The following is a 20,568-nucleotide window of genomic DNA, read 5'->3' on the forward strand; positions in this document are numbered from 1 at the left end:
ATATTATTTTTTGTTGTTGTCTATCTCCTCTTGTCCCCTAAATCAGACGTAGCTTCTGGTAACTTGTGGCCCCAAACTTAAGCCCATTCTCCTTCTTACAACCCAAATGGGCCCCTGTGCTGGTTGCCCAGGATCATCTGCCAGTGATTTGTGACCTCAGAAACTCTGTCTTCTGCCTGATCTCATTCACTCACTGACCAAGGAGATACTGTGTAAAAAAATATTAATATGTTACTGAGTCCCAGGCTTGACAGTAAACCAGAAAAGAGCTGACCGCCCCTGCCTTCGAGAAAGTTATTTTATGGGGATTTGCCTGACCAGGTGAGGTAGATTTTACCTGAGATAAAAATGAGGCTGAGTTCACTTACATTCACAGCACCAGTCTTCATCTTGAGGAAATTATCTGGTCGGGTGGGTCTTTTGTTTAGGAAGTGTATCAGGCATGATTTTAAGTGTTCCAGGAAAATATCTGTGCCTCTTTTCCTGTCCCCTTTGTTCCCATTACCTGCTACCCAGGCATTTCCAGCCATCCCTTTGATTTAAGGCTTTGAACCTGTTAAGACGTAAACAGTCCTGGGAGGGAAACACAGTAAGCATGATCAATCATTTCCATCTTAGGTCGCAGGAGCCATTTCTGAGAGTAGGTTCCATGAAAAGGGAGGGAAGAGTATAAAGAAAACCTGAGCAGCATGTTTCAAGACAGTCTTTGGGGAAGAAAAGTAAGCGCATGCTTAGATGAGGCCCAGCTGGGTGTGTGATAGTCTGGAGCACATTGTCCCACCAGAATGACCGTGAAGCTGGTTGTACTTGGCTTGAAAAGAAGACAAGGCTGAAGCCATGGCTGCCTGCAGTAAGAGGTGACGTGTGAAGAAGTCAACCCAGTGTCACTCCACAGCAGAGAGCACAGAGGTGGGAGTGCTGAGCAGGCCGACTGAATCTGTGGAGAGGGCCACTCCATAACAGTGGCAGGGCCTAAGCAGAAGTGTCCCGTGAGACTTGCAGTCCCCTAATTGGCATAGCAGGGCTAGATGCCTTCAGGGGACGTTTGCTTTGGGTGGGGTTAGACCAAATGACAACTGCAGCCTCTTTCTTCCAACTCCAAGTATCTGTGACTCTGTGGCCCTGAGTGCCTGCAGAGGAATAAGGTGGAAAATCACTAAGGTGACGAAAACTTACAGAGACAAAAGGTCAAAATACACCATTATTGCCTTTACAGCTTTTCCTAGAGCTTGACCAGTTAGCTGTTTGGTCAATTTATCAAAAAGCTCGGCATGGTTGCTCATGTGGACACAAGTTGGAGGACCAACGTCACTCCCCTGGCCCTTCTCCCCGACCTGCTTCTCCCCATCACTCTCCCCTCTGGAGGCTTCTTCTTCCTGTTCCCCTCTAAGACCAGACTGTCACTTGGTCTTCCTGGCCTGTGTCTGTGGTTATATCAAACTGATGTGCCCCAGTTTTTTCGTGCTCCTTGTGTGAGTCTCAGCTTTGTTCCCTGAGGCCCTCAAGGTTGTGAGGGACTGGGGACAGTCACCCCATAAAACCAGGTGGGGAATGAAAGTTTCAGTGTGGGAATGATTTCTACTCAATAAACTGCAGTCTCATTTGGCAGTTTTAAAGGCATTCACATTTTATGTGAGATTTTCTTGACTTGCCTGGTTTTCCCGCCTCTAGACATTCAGAGCAGATAGAAGACCCATAGGGACCCTTTCTACCTCTAGTGGAACTAGAAATTCTAAAGTCCCAAGGAGGGGGTGGGAGAATGACAAGTCCTTTTTAACCCTCTGTGCATTGAAAACTAGGAGCACCCAGGTCCCTGCCACAGCTGCAGGGGCTTCTGGAGCCAAAGAGAGCAGCACTTGGCTTGCGCTTTGCAAGTTCCAGCTTGGTTCTCTCCACAGGACCCTGGCCCCTTCCCCTGGAGGAATCTGACTGCCCTGAGTTAACCCTGAGGGTTCATTTCATTCTCCTCCCTCGAGAAGGTCAGAAATATAGAGCTGAAGAGATCCACACCATTGTGAAGTAAACATCATTCTGAAGTGAATTCTGGTTGACTGAGCCTTCCAGAAAAGAGTCTGTGGCACAAACAGACACACAGATCTCTTGGACAGTCCTCAATACCTGGGTTCCAGACTTTGGTACAACCTACAGGGGACAAGATTCTACCTTGGCCTTTTGCTGCCTGGGAAACCCTGGATTGTCCTGCCCTGGGTCTCACGTGCTAATGTGTGTGACAGACTCTGTGCTCCTAAGAGCCATGGTCCCTCTCGGCTCAGGACCCACTGTGAGCTTCCTGGATGGTTTCTCCAGGGGACATCATGTCCTTTCTTTTCAACTTGGTTACATATTGCTCCCAAGGGGCATTGCTTTGTTATGACTAGGTAGGGGATGTTTAGGGAGCCAGAGTGAGCTCACCACAAGAAGTTCAGGAGCCCTTAGGAGAGGCCAGAGAAAGAGGGCAAGGGACAAGCATCGGGCTGAGCTAAGAGACTAAGTGACAGGGAACAAAGAAAAGATGAAGGCTCCATGTTGCCCGCAGAAAGCCGTGACCCTGACCCAGCACACCCAGGAAGGCCCACGGCTGGGAACATCTGCCCTCACACACTCCGTCTTTCCCTGGAATGTGGGGGGCCTCCTGCGCTGCTGCTACCCTCTCCTTGGATTTCCTGCCTCTGAAGCACTCCCCTAATCAGGACCCCTCTTCAGCAGTTCCGAAACACCTGGTGTGGTGGCAAGGGGACCTTTGACGTCAGTGGGGAGTCTGTCTACTCAGGTGTGGCTAATTTCCTCAGTGTGAGGTTTTGCTTCTGATCCTGAGGAGGGCCGCACTCCACCTCTGGGTGTATATGTTGGGGGTGGGGTGGTACGCCAGTTTGGGGTTGATGACCCATCATACTAGCCAAACAAAGCATGTTTGGATTGGGCCCCCTCCCCAAACTCCTGCCCACCAGACTGCACCGCCTCGTGGGACTTGGGAGGGCCTGCTTCCATAATATATAGACCTCAGAGTTCTTTCTTGACACGGGGGTTAGGTCATGCCCTTCTTGCTGTGAGAGGGTCCCAGTGAGCCTGCAGACCCCAGGCAGCAAGAGTTAGGAGGAAAGATTTGAATATTTCCACAGAACCAGAAAGACAAGATCCGGCATAAGCTGTGCAAAAATTTCCATGGAGATGCTGATGGCGAAACTACTCCCCAGTCTGCACCCTTCCTGTATGGGGAATTAAGGGAGCTTATTGAGGTTGGAAGGCAAATTGGCCCCCAGAGGAGACAACACTTAGATAATTGCTTAAAGGCAAATGCCAGAGCTGGAATTCTAATGAGAAGAGGTGAAGGCTGGAAACAATAGGGAAGCGACTAGACATCCCCAGCTCTGCCCTTTAAAGAAAGTTGCCTGGTCCTCCCAGCGAATAGCCATGGTAGCTAGAGCTCACCTTCCTCTGGGGGTTTAGGAAATCATCTTTTGGCAGGAAAGTCAGAGAGAGAAGGATTTCTGCAAAGGGGCGTTTGTCCCTCCTGTCCTCCTCCTCCGTGGTGCCCTTCCTCAAGACTTGTGCCAGCATGGGTTTAGGGGGTACACACTGGTGAATTCACAGTCAGCAAGGGGATGGACCTGAGGGCTCAAGGAGGTGAGGAAATTTGGGTTTAGGAGAAATCACAGTGCCTGGAACTGCGGACCAGAGATGCCACCCATTTGGAAGGAAGCTTCTTCCCAAGTCCTGATGGTCTAGATTCCTCCAGACCTGCGCAGGAAGTCAAAAGCAGCCCAGGTAAGAGATGCTGGGGAAGAGAAGTGGACCACGTCGATCCCCAGCCAACAGCAACATCTGACTTTTCAAAGGAAAAGTTTTAATTCTTTCTTCTGTTGAGCTACCTCTGGGAAAGACTGTTATAGAATGAGAAACTCGCTAAGAAATCCAGAGAGAAGTGAGGTCTCAGAAACTTCAAGATGGAATGGTTCTTAGTATTTGCAGTTCAAACCCTGTATTTTATAGATGAGGAAACCACAGCTAGCCAGAGATGTGTCCAGGGGATTAAAGAGCCTGTGCAAAAGTCCAGGACCCTAATACGCAACCCTGGGCACTACATGCTCACCTGGGGATAAAACCAGGCCAATTACCAGCCTCCAACCCCCCGACCTGCACACGGGAAGACCTTCAAATAGCATTTATCACCCTTCCCACACCCTATGATCCCCAGCCCTGCATCCCAGTATGGCTCCCGGGGCTGTGCTGTGTTGTTTTGAACCTCTGGGATGTCACTTTTGACTAATGAAGCAGCATTGAAAATGTTCTGCAAGGACTCATTACCTGCTGCTTCCAGAGCTGAGCACCTGCTCCAGGTCCCTGGCCTGTCTCTTCCGGTCCTGAGTGCCTTCTGCAGACACACCAGAAGAACAGGACCACCACCCAGTCTCCAACGCGTCTTAACCTCCCAGCTCCTCACAACTATCTCCTTGGTACCCCCTCTTACATACCCATCTTAGATGACATAGACTTATTCTGTGTAGCTACAGAGTGGGGAATGTTTCTGGAAAACAGATGGCTAGGTCATAAGAAGCAACATTCCCTGATATTGAAGTTATCTGAGCCAAAAGGGGACAGCCAATAAAGTTGGTGACCTCCTCCAAGACAAGTGATGTGAGACTTGGCAAACTTGCTGGGAAAAGCCATCATGCAAGGTTTGGATGTGCCTATGGTCAAAACCCTGGTTGCAATGTACCCCTTCTCTCAAATGTGTGTGAAATCCACACCCTTCTATGACGTTAGAGGGAAAACTTAAGTTTACTCTTAAGTGTCAAATCTGACTGATTGGTATTGGTTTTATGGATTATTGGGTTAAGAAGGATTTTGAGGCTGCATTTAACCTGGTGGGAAATAGCACTGTGCCCCAAAAGCTGTATCTTCCCTAGATATTGGGGGGAAGATATACAAAGAATTGGGGGAAAGAGAATATGGAAATGTTTCCACAAGAAAAGAACCTAATATACAATAGCCCAGAATTTTCCTTGACCTTTCAGTGGGTGTTACAAATGTGATGATACATGAGTGTTTATTATTTTGTATAACTTTCATTACTCCTCTTGAAATATGCATTATTTCATAATTTCTTAATTTAAAAAGTCATAAACCCATTGATATCATTTGGAAACCTCTAACCACTTATAAAATCTCTACATTGCAGGAATGAAGAATTAAATCAGGAGGACAAAACTTGGCTCCATACCTAACCAGTTAGGTAGCCACTTCTCTCTGAGCCTCAGTTTCCTTCTGGAATTTCTGGGTCACGTGGTTATGGAAAAACTGGTATTGCAAAGTAGTTTCAATAGGTTGGAAAATATATATGAAGTACTTTTCATTTGTGTTGCCAGCTATTAGTATAAAACTCTACTGTGGCCTAAACTTCTAAAGGTGCTTTCTAGAATACTTTCCACAAACACCATGGGCAATCAGAGTAGTGGATCCCTGTGGGCCACCATGCCACGGATGGCTTCCTGGAGTGGGTAGAACATGACCCAGTCTAGGACTTAGACAAGAGGAGAGAAGGAGGAAGCACAGAAAGCCAGTGAACAAGTCAGTATGGCCCAGCTAGATGCATTTTGAAAGGAAAAATGGTGAAATTTTGCCATATTGTGGAACATCTGGAAAATGGAGCAGAGGGGTTGGAACATTATGCTCTTGGCAATATGGAGATATGTAGATTATTGAGTAAGAAAGCGACATAAAGACGTGATCAGGCAATGGAAGCACAGAATGGGTTGAAAGGAGAAAGATGAAAATCAGGGAGACTGGTAATGTGGACATGCATTTGTGAGGGTGTGGGTTGGGTGTTTATAGGATCAGAAAGTGCAAAGTCATTCCAGAAGAGGATGGGTCAGGAGCCACCCCAATTACAGATGGGGTGGCCTTTGGACTCGCTTTAATATCATTTATGAAGTTATCATAAAGTATCATAAAGCTAACTGAGATATCAACTCATTTATGCTTATTAATGTCTTCTCCATGAAGTGAGCCAGAGTCACCAAAAGAAACAAATCCAGACAAGTTCATTGGTCAGCGAGAGTTGAAAGGATCAACTGCGAGGTTTATTTCACAGTTAGGGTGACTTCTACCTCACCTTCCTAAAAAATAAAAAATCAGGTACCTAAGAAGCTGGAGTTTCCAAATAATTTATCTCCAGGTGTTCCTGCAGACCAGGCTTCCTCTTTAGCCCACCTGTCTCTCAACCCACCACCAGCCAGTTCTGTTAGGAAGGTGCAGGCAGACTGCGGGATTTTCCTTGAGGAAAGGGGACCATATTTCTAGAAAAATAAATTCTAGAATGTGTTATTGGGCCATTGCATTCAAAAGCAGAATTAATTGACAGAACAGAAATAAAACCCTCATGGGGAGTAAGGTTTAGAAAAACAAAGCTTAAGACGACAAGGCAAAAGACAGAGCAGACCTATGTAACACCCACTCCTGGCTTTGACAATAGCTGTGTGAGCACAGGCAAGTCACTCCATGCTCTGGGATCCATCAAATCAGAGGGCTGGACTAGAGAATCTCAGGAGTCTTTTCCAGTCCTCACAGTTAATGCCTTTGATAGTTATCTTCCAAAATGTCAACTAATACAGAAAAGGGGTCATAAGCATCCATCTCACTCTGTGTGTCTCTCATACACACACACACACAGAGTAGCCCTGGAAATTACATGTCATAGTGCAAAGCTCGGCTTCCATGTAGGGAAACATCCACCCAAATCATGGCCAAAGCATAATCATGTAGATCATTTTGTAGAAAAAATCAAATTATATAGGATGTGTCATTTCAAAAAAAAAAATTCATTCTGACGTTGCAGTTAGGAAATTGCCCTGTGGTGTGTGGGTGTGTCCCCAAATAGCAGGGTGAAGGAATAAAAGCCCCAGGGAGCAGGGACAGATGACAAACACAGTTCAATGTTAGATTCCAGATGCTCCATGCGTCCACACTGCATGTGATGCATGGCCAGCATCGACGTGCCTCCAGGAGAGGGTGAAACCTGTTCCAAAGCTGAGAGACAGCCTATAGAAGGTATGTAAACATTGGCATTTTGGGGTTGATTTTCAGGAAGATAGACTAGATAATTTTTCCCCTTCTGAAAGATATCGAATAGGGTTCAGGCATTTTGTTCCCTCAAAGAAATTGTAAAGCCTCAAAATTTGATTTCACAGGTGAATTTTTTATAGAAGATTTTACTCCTGATCATCTGAATGGCTGGCTTCTCCTGTGCATTGAGTCAGTAGAGGCAGGAGCACTTAGGGACCACTGTTCCCCAGAAAAGGGGTTTTTGAACAAATTATTGTGTTTTTTCCTTCTGAGTCAACGGGTCCCTGTTAAAACATGGGATGGTAGCAGTCCCAGAAGGCAGGGACCATGCTCCTGAAAAGGTCCCAAATGGCTCCCGGCAGGAAGCGACATGACTTGAAACTCTTCATGAGCCTGTTGGAGGAGGGAAGAGCAGCCATTCCGGCACCAGGTAGCATGCCAGGCACCAGGTAGCACGCCAGGGAGAGACTCAGCACTGAGGTGACCTACAGGTTACTGAGAACAGAGCTGCCCCACTGAGTGCTACAGCACCCATGTAGCCGTGCCCAAGGAGCAGGGGCCCTTGGTGACCAGGGTCCCTGGGCCCACATGTTTACTGAACCAGGTCACCAAGTTCTATTTTCTGTATGAGTCTGATGTTTGGGGGAGGGGAGACAAGATGAAAGCACTTATTGAGCACCTAGTATGAACAAAATTTACACTTGGGATAGAATCCCAGCCCCACCTCTAAGCTGCCTTGGACTTCATGGCCAGATGGAATAGACCCATGTAACATCTGGTGATCAAAACAAATCACATCAAGCCAGAGCTCCATCTTCCTTGACCTGTTTTCTCCTCTCTCATTAACTGAGTTCTTCCAGCTCCTCTTACAGGACTTCTGAGTTTCTGTTGGCTGGCCATAGATGCCCAACCATTGTATCGCCATCTATAAACTTCCACCCTTTTAGCCAAGGAACTCCAGAAATAATCAGCCCTTGCCATGCAACTTCTAAAACATGTACAACTCAACTATAAGTTTTATCAACCTCCAAAATCCTCCCTACCTCTATTTCAATATTTATCAAGCATTTAACATTTGCCATAAGACATATTATTTTTAAAATAGTTCATACCCTGGGGTATCCAATGACTTTGTTTATCATACTATTCAGAAATTAAAATTTGCAGATTCAAGAAACACTTTTGAGTGCCTACAATACACCAGGCGTACAAAAAGTTCCAGGGCACTAAAGGGAAGTTAGTATGATCCTGGCTGTCAAGTATCTCACCATCCGTAAAGGGGACAGTCAGGAATATGTGAAAAACCCTCAGCTAGGTAAGAGGCAGCACAGATAAGTGTAAAATACCAGGCATCCCCTGAGGAAAAGAAGCCATCCTGCCTGATACAGAGGATGGAACCTGTCAGTGCCATCGAGGGAAGTGTCCTCCCTAAACAGGTATCTCAGGGAGACCCACTGCCAAATTATTTTCCAGAGCATTTTGCAACCATTATCTCATTTTATTTAGGTATGAGAAAGAAATGGCAGATGTGTCTCATTCACAAGTAGGATTTGCAAGGTCAGCCCAACAGACCTTGTGAACTTTTGGTGGGGGGAGAATTGCATGCCGGCACCTGTGGAATTGGTCTGGGAGGTCACATGACTTGTAAAAGGTCAAGCAGAAATTAGCGACTTCTGGCTCCCAGCCAGAGTTGTTTTCTTTTTTTCCCCACCACACCAATGGTATTTCTCATTTCTAGAACTTTTGATAGACATGCTCATAATATTCTTGAAATTGCCTTTATCCATGATGAAAGTCTTGAGAATTTGTCCCAGAGGCCAGCAGTAAATTGGTATCACCTTCCACTTTAAGGGTTTGCACAGCCTTGGAAGCTGGTTATTTCATCTCCTGTCTTCTGTGTGGCGCTTGTTCCCACCTCTCATTCTAACACTCCCTGACACAGCCTGAGGGGCCGCGGCCCTCCCTGGTGGTCTGCAGCCCAGCACTTCAGTATCACCCATGTGAGGAAGGTGTTCCTTAGTGTGTGTATGTGTTTGTTTTGCTGAGGTTTTGTTTTTATGTTGTTTTGTTGCATGGCTCTGCCTGGTTTTCCTGGAATTTGAACAGGCACAGAATCTGGGCTACTAAATATGCAGACCAGGGGGACAGAGGCTGAGCCACCAGCCTTCTCCAGCCACCTGTGTGATGCAGGGCAGATGAGCCTGGACACCCGAGGAATTTTCAGGAAGCAGGTTTATTTAGGCTGTAGTGGTCCAGAGGGTCTAAAGTCTAAAAATCTCTGGACTTGAGTCTGGAAATCCTTCTAGATTTAAATGTGGTTACAGGACAGTGGGAGTGGTTGGGAACATGACAGTTACTCTTTATCACCTATTCTTGGACTGGACAGGGTTTCCCACCTTTTGTCTGCAAACCTGGCACTTACAAGAAAGAAGAAGTTTCAAACCACATTGAGCTCTCTGCAGAACTCCTGTGAAATCCTGTGGACACTCTTTGTAAAAATCTTTCTGACAAGAGGAAAAGCTTAATTATGAAAGCGGGGTCTTTGGGGTGGGAGTACCTGGTCTGCTTCATGTAAGCCCTGCCTGATGGATAAGCTCAGCCTCACCCGCAACCCCTCACTCGCCCCCCTAGAGACCTTGGCTAGCAAGCCCTACCTCTTCTAGTATATAACTCAGTGAACAAAATCTCAGGTATCTTTACAACCAGTGACTTTCCCTTTGGATTGCCAAGAGTTCCAGATAAATGTTGCTTAGGTTTGTTAAACTGAAGCAACCTCTTAGTACATTTGAAAATAACACAGGTTCATAGACAGCATTTGTTGTGCCCTCTGATATCCAGGACCAAGTCCCAGGCTAAAAAGAAAGGCAGACAGGTCTGTGCTGTACGACGCAGCCAGCCCTAGGTGGAGAGAGCAGCGAACTGGGAGCCAAGAGACCCGATGCGAATCCCGGCTTTGCCGAGATTAATGAGCTCTGTGTCCTGGAGAGTTGGTTTCCTTAGACAGAGGAGGCGGGCGTGATCTCAAGCGCCCCTCAACTCTGCATTTATGATGCTAAGGTTAAAATACAGCTCTGCCAAGGGAATGGCTGGGTGGACAGCACTTGTCATATGAGGAATAAGAAGCAAAGGTATGACAGGGATGCCCTCCTAACCTGGCAGATGTGCCTGAGGGTTGGCACTATGGGAGAATACCCTGCTTTGTCAGGTGAGGCAGGACACCCCTTCCATTCTCACCCTGCATGAACCCTGTCTGCAGAAGTGTCCTGGGGCAAGCTGACTTCCCGGCATCTCTGCAGTGCAGAGTTGACTTGCACTTCCCAGCTGGGGATGAGGCTCGTGACTGACCCACGCACAGGGTGCTAAACAGTAGCTGCTTCTCCACCTGAGCCAGAGGGAAGGGACGGGGTCTTGTGTTACCTTTCAAACGGAAAGAGTAAGCAAGACCTTGTTCCTTGTTCATGCATGCCCACAGACTCTTGGGGTTTTGTCCCTCCTATATTCTGAGTTTTGTTAAAGTTGTCCCTAGATCAGTGTGATCAAGACCATTGTTTTCAAACATCAATGTACCTCCAAATCAGCAGGGATTCTTCCTTAAAAGCAGATCTCAATTCAGTAGGTCAGGGATGAAGCATTCCTAGCAAGCTCCCTAAAGAAGCTGGTTCATGGACCAGACTGAGCACTGCAGATGCAGAGAAAAAGAAAGAGTCCCTGTTTGTAGGTTGCTACAGAAATCATCTTGAGCCTCAATTTTTCATCTTTTGGCAATACTTCCCATCCTGTGTGTTTCAAGGTACTATTGAAAGGGCCAAGTGAGTTAACTTAGGAAATGCACAAATGTATTCATGCAAATATTTTCCACTATCTCAGGCAGCCACTGGACCATGTGATTCTGGTGTGCCAAAGAATCTCTAGCAGAGTGGGTTAAACCTGCATGCCCTAGGAATCACCAAATATTCCAAGAAACAGACCTTGAGTGGGTGTAGGCACATGCACTTTAACAAACCACCAGGCAATTCCATGCTGTGGATTCTCAGACCATGCCTTGAAAAATCTGTTCCTAGTGGTATGGAAATTGAAGACAATATGATTCAGAACAGGGGTTCTTATGGCTGCTAACCTATTCGAGGCACTTGGTTCCCCATAGATTGGTACTTGTCAAACTTTAATGTACATGGAACTCACTTGGGGAATCTTGTTGAAAGATAGATTCTAATTCCATCAGTCTGGGATAAGTCCTGAGATTCTGTATTTCTAACAAGCTCCCAGCTGATGCTAATGCTGGTCCAGGGACCAAACTTTGAGTAGCCAGTACCTGGATCTATAGTTCAAAGCCAAGTTGCACATTAGAACCATTTTTAAATACAGGGGTATTAAAATTTTCATTTTTTTAAATTAGTCTAAAGTAAGGCTTATGCATTTTTTTTAAAAGCAGCCAGGTGAGGTAATTCATAGTCATTTGGAACTTTCTGCCACAGGTGTGTCCAAGACACTGGCTGAAGAGTAGTGACTGGGCTGTCAGCCCAGGGTCCACCTGTTCCTGCTGGTCCAAGGTGCAATTAAATGGCTCTTAGGCTGACTCTTCCATGTCTTGACACAGATATAACTTAGGTTTCTGTGGGAAAGGAAATAGAAGTTGTAACAGATTGGAAGCTGAGAGCTCAATGGTTTAATGTAGGATGATACAGAAATCATCCTGAGTCTCGATTTTTCATCTTTTGGCAATATCAGCACCCATGCTATCCATTTCAAGGTGGGCCAAGTGAGTTAACTTATAAAGTGTGCAAATGTAACCAGGAGAGTATTTTCCACCTTTCTAGGCAGCCCTGGACCACGTGCCTCTGCTGTGCACTGACAGTGGAGTGTTGTACAAAGACAGATGCAGTCACTCCTCCAGATCAGGCTGCCCTTTCTACCTTCCAGCTTCTGGGTGTGGTTTTTCCTGGCTCTCTGCTTGGCTCTCAGGAGTGTGGACCAAATGGGATGCTGACCTGTCTCTTCTTGCCCCTGGCTAGGCGGCAGTGGGGAGCAGCCACCACCAGCAGGCCCAAAGGCGGAGGAGGGCTCTGAGGCTGTGCTCCCCAGGCGCAGGAGTGTGTTCCACATCGAGTGGTCGTCCATTAGGAGGAGGAGCAAAGGTATGAGCACCCTCGCCTCGCGCTCAGTGCCTGGCTCCCTAATCTCTAATACAACAGGGGCAGTGACAGTACCTGCTTCACAGGGTGGTGGGGAGACCCATGAAGGTCAGGTTCATTCTTTTCACATGACTACTGACCAAAGCCATGGTTTTCCTGGGTCTGGACACATTCTACCTACAGTGGGGAGATGAAGTGGTCCAGGCTAACACAGGGCTAGGCCAGGGGTCTCAACTCGGCTGCACGTGACAATCCCCTGTCTCCCATCCCCAAAACTCTAATTTAATTCATCTGAGGAGCAGCTGGACTGGCTTTAGGGTCTTTTAGAGCTCTTCATGAGATTCTAATTCCAATTTGCCACCAATTCAAAAACCACTGGTCTGGGAGGTTATCAATGAAAAGGCCTCATCGAAGATGGTGGGGGGAATGTCCAGGCCAAGGGAACAGGTAGAGGGGAATGGTGGGGAGGGGGCCAGGGGGCAGCCAAAGCTGAGCAGGTGAGGAAGCCAGAGACCTGGAAAATGAAGCTGGTTCTGGCAAAAAGCTAGAAGTCTGGAGAGATCTCCCCAGTCTGCAGTGGTAGGGAGAAACCTTGTGGAGAGACAGACAGAGGGCCAATGCAAATCTACCCCAACCCCCAGAGAGGGTAGCAGAATGCCCAGGGCCGAGCAGCTGGCCAGCTGCAGCGGGTACTGCAGCGGGTAGAGACGACTCTGCAGGCAGTGCCTGCTCACAGCTTCTTTCCATAGTTCACCTAATCTCATCATTGCACACCAAAAGTCATTCAAGCCAGAGAAATGTTTCTGGAAAGGTTATAGGAAACCTTACAGGGTGGAGAGGGCATTGCAGGTACCTGAAAGACCCCCAAACCTAGAAGTGTGTCTTTGACAGGGGTCCCCACATGGTGTGAAAGAGCGTGGTTTGCCTCTGAAGGTCAATAATCCCCTTCCTAACGCCGCCCGTGATGGTGAGCTGGGGGCAAGGACCAGTAGGGTCCCATGCAGAGGAGCCTGGAGGCAGAAGTCCTTGGGAACTGCTGCAGATTACAGGCAGCGGGATCTCCAGACAGAAGCAGTGGGTCTGGCAGGAAATCACATATGATCTGAGTTATAGGACTTTGCTCTGCTCTTCCTTTCAAAGTTTCCAAAATTAATGTTTTCTCCCACATGGCATAACTTCCCAACCACGCTGGTATCTTCAGCCTGTGTTCTTTCAAAGGTGGGAACACAGTGCCTTTGACACATCCTTCCAGGGCTTAGACACCCGGAAGACTCAGGAATGACTTGCCAAAGTACTCTGAAAACACAGGGAGGGCAGAGCCCAGCCTGCCATTCTCACACTTGACCACAAGAGGGAGCCAGAGCATCAAGTCCAAAACCTACCAGGGCCTGATCATTCAGGATGCCTAAAACCCTACTGAAATTGGTCATCCTCAAAAAATAAGTTATCCATAACAATGAAAAGTGTTTAGAGTCACATTTCGAGATTTTTCTAGAATTACTTGGATATACCAATGTCTGTTTGAAGTGTATACATGGATATCACTTGTCCTGATCCAACCAGCGATTGTCAACTACTAAAATGTCTAAAGACCAAAGACCCATCAGCCATCTTGGGAGAGTCAGAGTCAAGTTCAAACCCAGATCCTGCATGGCTCAGGCAGGTTACTGCTTCATGAGGAGCAAATGAAGGACTTCAACCACATCCAGTCTCTTCCTCTGTGCACTGACTTGTGGCATAGGAGAAAGAACTCTGGTTGCAGGGCTCAAGAGCAAGTCACTATCCCTCCAAGCTACTATTTCCTCATTTAATTTAATTTCCTCTTGTCCCTCATGGCAGTTGCCCATGTTAAGTTACAGGAGTCAAGTTACCTTGGGGCTTCTACATCAAGGGTCAGTGGAGCCTCTGAACTCCCTTTATTCTTTGTAAAATATCCTGTTTACGTGAACATGTACATTTTTTCTCAAAGGGAGGACCCAAATGGGCCTATGACCAGTAAAGGAAAAGAGGGCCTTTCAGGTACAAGACTCCCAAGAGTCTAACTCAAGTCTTATACTAAAGTACTGCTGAGGTGCCAGAGCAGAGGTGCCCAAACTGATGATTCTCTTTCCTTCCAACTTCAGTGTTTGGAAAAGGCGAACACCAGGAGAAACAAGTCAAAGAACCATTTCCCTATCCATACCGGAAGCCCACAGTTGAGCTGCTCGTGAGTATGGGGTGACCCAAATCAGGGACATGCCCTGAAGTCACAGAGACTACAGCAGATTAGGCAGCTGAAGTCTGCCAAGAAGTTTCTCCCATTTAGGCAAACTTTTCTTCAATTCATATTTTCAGAAATGTAGGGATGCTTGAGTAAAATTCTCTATTTTTTACCGTTTACTTTGTGAACTTTCATATTCCTTTTATTTGAGTTATCAGGTTTCCTCTAAATCAAGAATTTAAGAAATGAGCTCAGGCCAGTTTTCAAAAATGGAATCTTTACATATTCAATTTCATATCTTTAGTTTTACAAACAGTTCAATTTCTCTTTAATTGCAGAAGAGAAAACAACTTCTTCTAGAAAGAGTACAATATAGTGAAAGTAACACTCTTTTAAAAATCCAGACATCTGTGGTTAATCTGAATCCTACTGTTTGACCTTGACCTTTGCAAATAAAAATCTCTGGATGCCTGAGCCCTCGTTCAGAAGTGAAGATGAAAATATCCTCTTGTTGTCCCTCATGGCAGTTGCCCATGTTAAGTGAGGTCCCCAAGGACCACAAACATCAGTGTGCAAACCGCAGATGGCAGGAGGCTCTTGCCCATCTCTCGTCCCTGGGCAGGATCTGCACACCATGGAGGAGAGCTCCGAGATGAAGGTGGAAACCAGCGTGGCCAGGACTTCCTGGATCCAGAGCTCCGTGGCTGCCAGCGGGAAGAGGATCAGCAAAGCCCTCAGCTACATCACAGGAGAGATGAAGGAATGCGGAGAAAGACTCAAAGGTACAGTTCCGAGAGAGCAGCCCCAGATCCTGCACCTAAAAAGATCACCTTGGTCATCCCCGGAAACTCACCGCCGTGGCGGGGTGGGAAGGTGTTTCTGTAGACCAGAACGAGCTCTATCAAGGGTCTTCCAGAAAGCTGGGAATGTGCCATTACGTAGTCTCTTGAGATGTAAATACAGGTACAGTTACATGTGCAAGCTCTCCTTTCTAAATCGCATAACGCTGCTGTCCCAAATGTCCCATTCAAATGTTGCAGATAAACATTTTTAGTGCTGGGACTCTAGAGAGTCAGCAGCATTCTAGAAAAATGCCTTCTGACTGATTTACAGAAGAGCTGTGTCTACTAGACTCATAGGTTCTCTCTAGCAATCTCCTTGAGCTCAGCTCATGGGTTTGACACCCTCTATGCAGCAAGGAGTTTTCTGGAAATTTTATGCCACTCTTACGGGAGGCACAGACAGTGCAGAGGACCTAACCCCCGCTGCAGGAAGAACAAGCTAGAGTACATCCAGCTGGCAAGGGGTCCCAAGTTTTCTGGGCAGTCAGGTGCTCTCCCAGGTTCTCCTTTTACCCTTTTCTGTGGCAGGTGACAGCAGGTGGCCAGCTCCCTGGAAACTCACTTTGGACTTCCAGAGAGATCCCACGCACCCTTGGCCTGCCCACCAGGCCTCACCCAGGGCCACCACCCGGAGCCTTTGCTGAGTTCCTCCCTGTTCCGTTTCAGACAAATCCCCGGTGTTCCAGTTTCTAGACTGGGTGCTCCGCGGCACGTCACAGGTGATGTTCGTGAACAACCCCCTCAGTGGCATCCTCATCATCCTCGGCCTCTTCATCCAGAACCCCTGGTGGGCCATCTCAGGCTGCCTGGGCACCGTTGTGTCCACCTTGACAGCCCTCATCCTGAGCCAGGACAAGTAAGTCCCCAGAGACCCAGGGTCCAAGTGTGAGGCCAAGAGGACATTGCAGAGGACCATCCTCCCCTTCCCACCCCTCAGCTCAGAAACCCCTCAGAATAAGGGCTCTGGTAGCTAAGCACGGAATTTCCTAGAGACACACTCTCTAGAAAGGTGCAGGGTGGGTAGGCTGTGTCCTCCCTCTTCACGCCCACAAGGTTGGCCTGTGAAGTGTGTGGCAGGCCCCAGCCGAGAAGAAGCTCATAAGGAAGATTTAAAAGGCCCTGGGACTGGGCGCGGTGGCGCACATCAGTAATCCCAGTGACTCAGGAGGCTGAGGCAGGAGGATGGTGAGTTCAAAGCCAGCCTCAGCAATTTAGCCAAGCCCTAAGCAACTCAGCAAGACCCTGTCTCTAAATAAAAATATAAAAAAGGGTTGGGGGTGTTGTTCAGTGGTTAAGCACCCTGGGTTCAATTCCCTGTACCATAAAAAAAAAAAGTAAATAAAAGGCCTTTGGGAAACCTCCACTCCACCAGCCCCACGTGTCCCCCCAGGTCAGCGATTGCGGCAGGACTCCACGGTTACAACGGGGTGCTGGTGGGGCTGCTGATGGCAGTGTTCTCAGACAAAGGCAACTATTACTGGTGGCTTCTGCTCCCTGTCATCATTATGTCTATGTCTTGGTAAGTTTGTCCTGAGGACGCAGGTTCAGGTCAAGGGCCCATTGTCCTTTTCATCTCAACCCTGTGACTGCCCGTCTAAACTCCATTTTTAAGTAGCATTTGTTCAGCTTGCATGTCAGAAACACCCGCTGGGAATATTTACTCACATGATAGTGCTACCACACAGCGCTGGGTCACCTGTACACAGTGTCTCCACTGTCGTCCTTTCTTCTCTTGCTGAGATCTAAAAGGGTTTCCTGCCAGAGCACAGAGCAAGAAACCAAGGTCACACAGGTGAGGAACCACACCACGGGGGCCTGTCAGCTTCTGGCAAGCTGGTCTCTCCTGCTCCTACGGCTTCTCTCTGTCCCTGGGACCCCAACCAGGGTAGGCTGAGGAACAGCCATGGGGCAGAGCCCTCAGAGCACCCCACCTCCAGAAAACACAGGGCACCCTGCCCACGAGGCGAGTGAGCTTGACACTCCATAAACATGAGCTAAATGACTGGGTGACTGACTCCCTCCCCTCTGCTTCCCCAACCTGCCCTTTCTCCTCCTGCCTGGGGAGGGAGCGGTATGACTCTGAGGAAGGAGTGAGACTCCGGTCCTTTAAATGTCTCCCAGAAAGCCCTCCTTCTGGAATTGAGAGTGGACTCATCCTGTCACTGTACCCTGCACGGGGAAGGGGGCCCAGGGAAGACCCTGCCTTTGTGCTCAGGGAGGATGCTGAGCAGACTGCTTTTCTCTGGGAAGGTGCCGGGGTCTCCTGCTGCCGCCTGGTCCAGTGGTAGAGCCAGGCAGCTTCCTGACCAGCATGTCTGTGCTTCTGCCCTCAGCCCCATCCTGTCCAGTGCCCTGAGCTCTGTCTTCAGCAAGTGGGACCTGCCAGTCTTCACGCTGCCCTTCAACATCGCTGTGACTCTGTACCTGGCAGCCACAGGCCACTACAACCTCTTCTTCCCCACGACGCTGCTGCGGCCCGCATCCTCCGTGCCCAACATCACCTGGTCGGAGGTCCAGGTGCCCTTGGTAGATATCACGGCAGGAGGAAGTGTAGTGTCAGTACAAGTTCAGTGTTAAAGTGGTATCTGCTTATTGTGCACATAAAGAACATCCTGAGTGATCATCACTGACAAACATACAATCTAAGACATGCTTTGCACACATTTCATGACCTACAATCCTTGTCTCCTTCTAAGGGCTAAAAGGGTTATTTCTGGTCCCACCTGTTATAACACAGAGAGCAGAACTGAGGCCAAGTTTAGAGACCCACCTGAGATCACACAGCAAGTTAGTGAGGAGCAAACTCCAGCCTCCTGACTGCAGGACTGGGTTCTTTTCTTTTTTCCCTTGTTCGAAGTATTTTTGAGCAGGGCACGGTAGCACATGCCTGTAATCCCAGCAACCCAGAGGCAGGAGGATCGCAAGTTCAAAGTCAACCCCAGCAACTTAGCAAGGCTTTAAGCAAATTAGCAAGACCTTGTCACTAATTTTTAAAAATGTTTAAAGAGGGGCTTAAAGAGTTTAAAGAGTGGCTTAGTGGTAAAGTGACCCTGGATTCAATTCCTGGTACCAAAAAGAAAAAAGTCTTTTTGACACTTTACCCTGGTTTTAATGCAACTGTGTCTTTTCTTCCCTCAATCTCATTGAATCATTAAAAATATGCACATCATGCTGCCATTTATTGGCTTAAGAAGTCACAGTTATAGCCTTCGGAGCTTATTCCATTCGCTCTCTGAGGCTGGTATATGTTTTAAAGCACAGGTGTTCCCCCATTAAGAAATATGTATAACAGAGCTTTCAAAATTGTTTTTTTCTTTAACAAGTATTCTGGGGGCTGGAGAGATAGCTCAGTCGGTAGAGTGCTTGCCTTGCAAGCACAAGGCCCTGGGTTCGATCCCCAGCACCCAAAAAAAAAAAAAAAAAAAAAAAAAAAAAAAAAAAAAAACAAGTATTCTGTATAATATGCTGACCTCTGGAAGTCTGCCAAGATAATGAATAAGAAGCAAAACTAAAAACACTAAATCAGCTTGGAGAAATATGCCCATCAGCCTTCTTATCTAGCCAGGTGCATTTTCTCTGAGGCCTCCGACTTTCCATGACATTAAAAGACCCTACAGTCTGGCACTCACCCTGAAACTTCATTATTGGCAATTCATCACCACAATACCACTTGGGCTTGTTGAAGGAACTTTCAGAGATAAAGAAGCCCAGTGTCTCTTTGCATTCCACAACATAGGTCAAACGCACCCTGCATTTGCACTAAGAAGCATCATTATTTAGCAAAGGAAACCTTGTGTTAGCCCCATTTCGTTGATTGTTATGTTTCTTCAAGGACCTCCTTGGGGCAGAGGTGAGAAAATGTGCTGTGTTAGGATTCTGCTGCCCAGATTTCCCAATTTGTGATGTTTTCCCAATTGATGTCTTTTAGAAACAAATTTGGTCAAGGGTGTGTTATGAGATGATGTCAGAAGTTGCAAGTGTAAGATATTACATTCGCTGCATGACATTTTCAATTGAAAAAAAGATTTCATAACTTTATAGAAATGAAAAAAGAATAATCCTGTATACACAATTTAGAACCCCAAAATTCCAGGGGAGAAGCCAATTTGTGGTGATCATTCTTTAAGAAACATCTTTCTGGCTTATTGAATGAGTTATGGTGATTCACTTATTGGTATATTCTTGACAATCCTAATTAGAGTCAAGTGGTGAATGTCAGAGTGAGGGTCTAGAACTACCACTGGTTTTGAGCCTCTGTGGGTTCCTTTGATCTCATGACCACTAGAAAGGTTCCTCAGCTGGTGTAACTAGGTAGGTGCCCAGTACCACTGCCTCTGTGTCAAACTCTGTCGCCTGTCCCCTGGCCCCTGTGTGGCCAGGCCAGAGCCCCTATTCTGTTCTCCATCCTGGAGTGCAGGGAGACCTGCCTGACCGGATAGCCCGCTAGCCTGTGCTCCTGTCTCCATATCCTCTCATTGGGTGTGAGCCCATGAGCTGCAAGTTCCCCAACCCCTGGCACTTCAGGGACAGTCTTCTCAGAGGACTCAGATTGACAGGAGAACTGACTAACCATAATAATAGATGCACAAACTCACCTGAGACTCTGCTCCTTCCCAGCTGACTGCCCCAGGGGTGAGGCAAACCCAACATGTACCAGCATGGCCCAAGCCACTTCCACCAAGCTCTTCCCTGGATCAAAAGCTTTGGCCAAACCCTCCAAGACAAAGGATCCAGCGTCAGTTGCTAGGGAACCCTGCATCCCAGGACCCTCTTCCCTGACTCCAGGGCATCTGCACAAGTGCCACAAGGATTCCAGCTTCCTCAAAGGCTCTTCCACCCCCGGGACCCACTGGACCTCGAGACACCTGGAGAGCAGAGTCAAGCAGGGTGCCCCCGGGGCTTATCAACAAAGAGAGCAGATGGCGGACATGCCACCTTCTTTAGGTCCCTTCTGTGGCTCCTAGTCCAGTTGTTAAGCCAGACAAGATTCATGTCACCATCCCCAGACAGGTGGTTCTTGAAAATATAAAAGACCTTTTTCCATCTACTAGCTTTTTTGCCATCCTCTTAGGTATGAAAAACGTTTTGAAAGTTTTGATTAGAAATCTATTCCTTTTTCCAATGAGCAATGCCCTCAAGGGGAAGTTTCCCAGTTTCTCTTCACAAGGAGGCTGAGCGTCTTCCACTCCTATTCCTAAATGAAGGGAACAACATACTAACCCTGGGTGTCCCGAGAACTCAAAGTTAAGATGGTCGGTCATTCTTGTGTTCCTCGTGGAGCTGACCTATTTGATTCACCTTGGAAACCAGGGGCCGTGTGGTTGGTGCTGAA

General features: G+C 47.4%; 1 protein-coding gene across 1 annotated transcript in view; it reads left to right on the forward strand.

Moving 5' to 3' along the window:
* Slc14a2 (solute carrier family 14 member 2) overlaps positions 1–20,568 on the forward strand; it is a 41,396-nt gene that overhangs the window by 11,217 nt on the left and 9,611 nt on the right. The window contains exons 7-12 of the mRNA XM_047526910.1: positions 12,075–12,197; positions 14,318–14,400; positions 15,017–15,176; positions 15,903–16,092; positions 16,627–16,755; positions 17,570–17,762. Of these exons, the coding sequence (XP_047382866.1) occupies positions 12,075–12,197; positions 14,318–14,400; positions 15,017–15,176; positions 15,903–16,092; positions 16,627–16,755; positions 17,570–17,762 (878 nt within the window). The remainder of the gene's footprint in view (positions 1–12,074; positions 12,198–14,317; positions 14,401–15,016; positions 15,177–15,902; positions 16,093–16,626; positions 16,756–17,569; positions 17,763–20,568) is intronic.

The sequence above is a fragment of the Sciurus carolinensis genome, chromosome 15 (assembly GCF_902686445.1).
Source record: "Sciurus carolinensis chromosome 15, mSciCar1.2, whole genome shotgun sequence".
Lineage (NCBI taxonomy): Eukaryota > Metazoa > Chordata > Mammalia > Rodentia > Sciuridae > Sciurus > Sciurus carolinensis.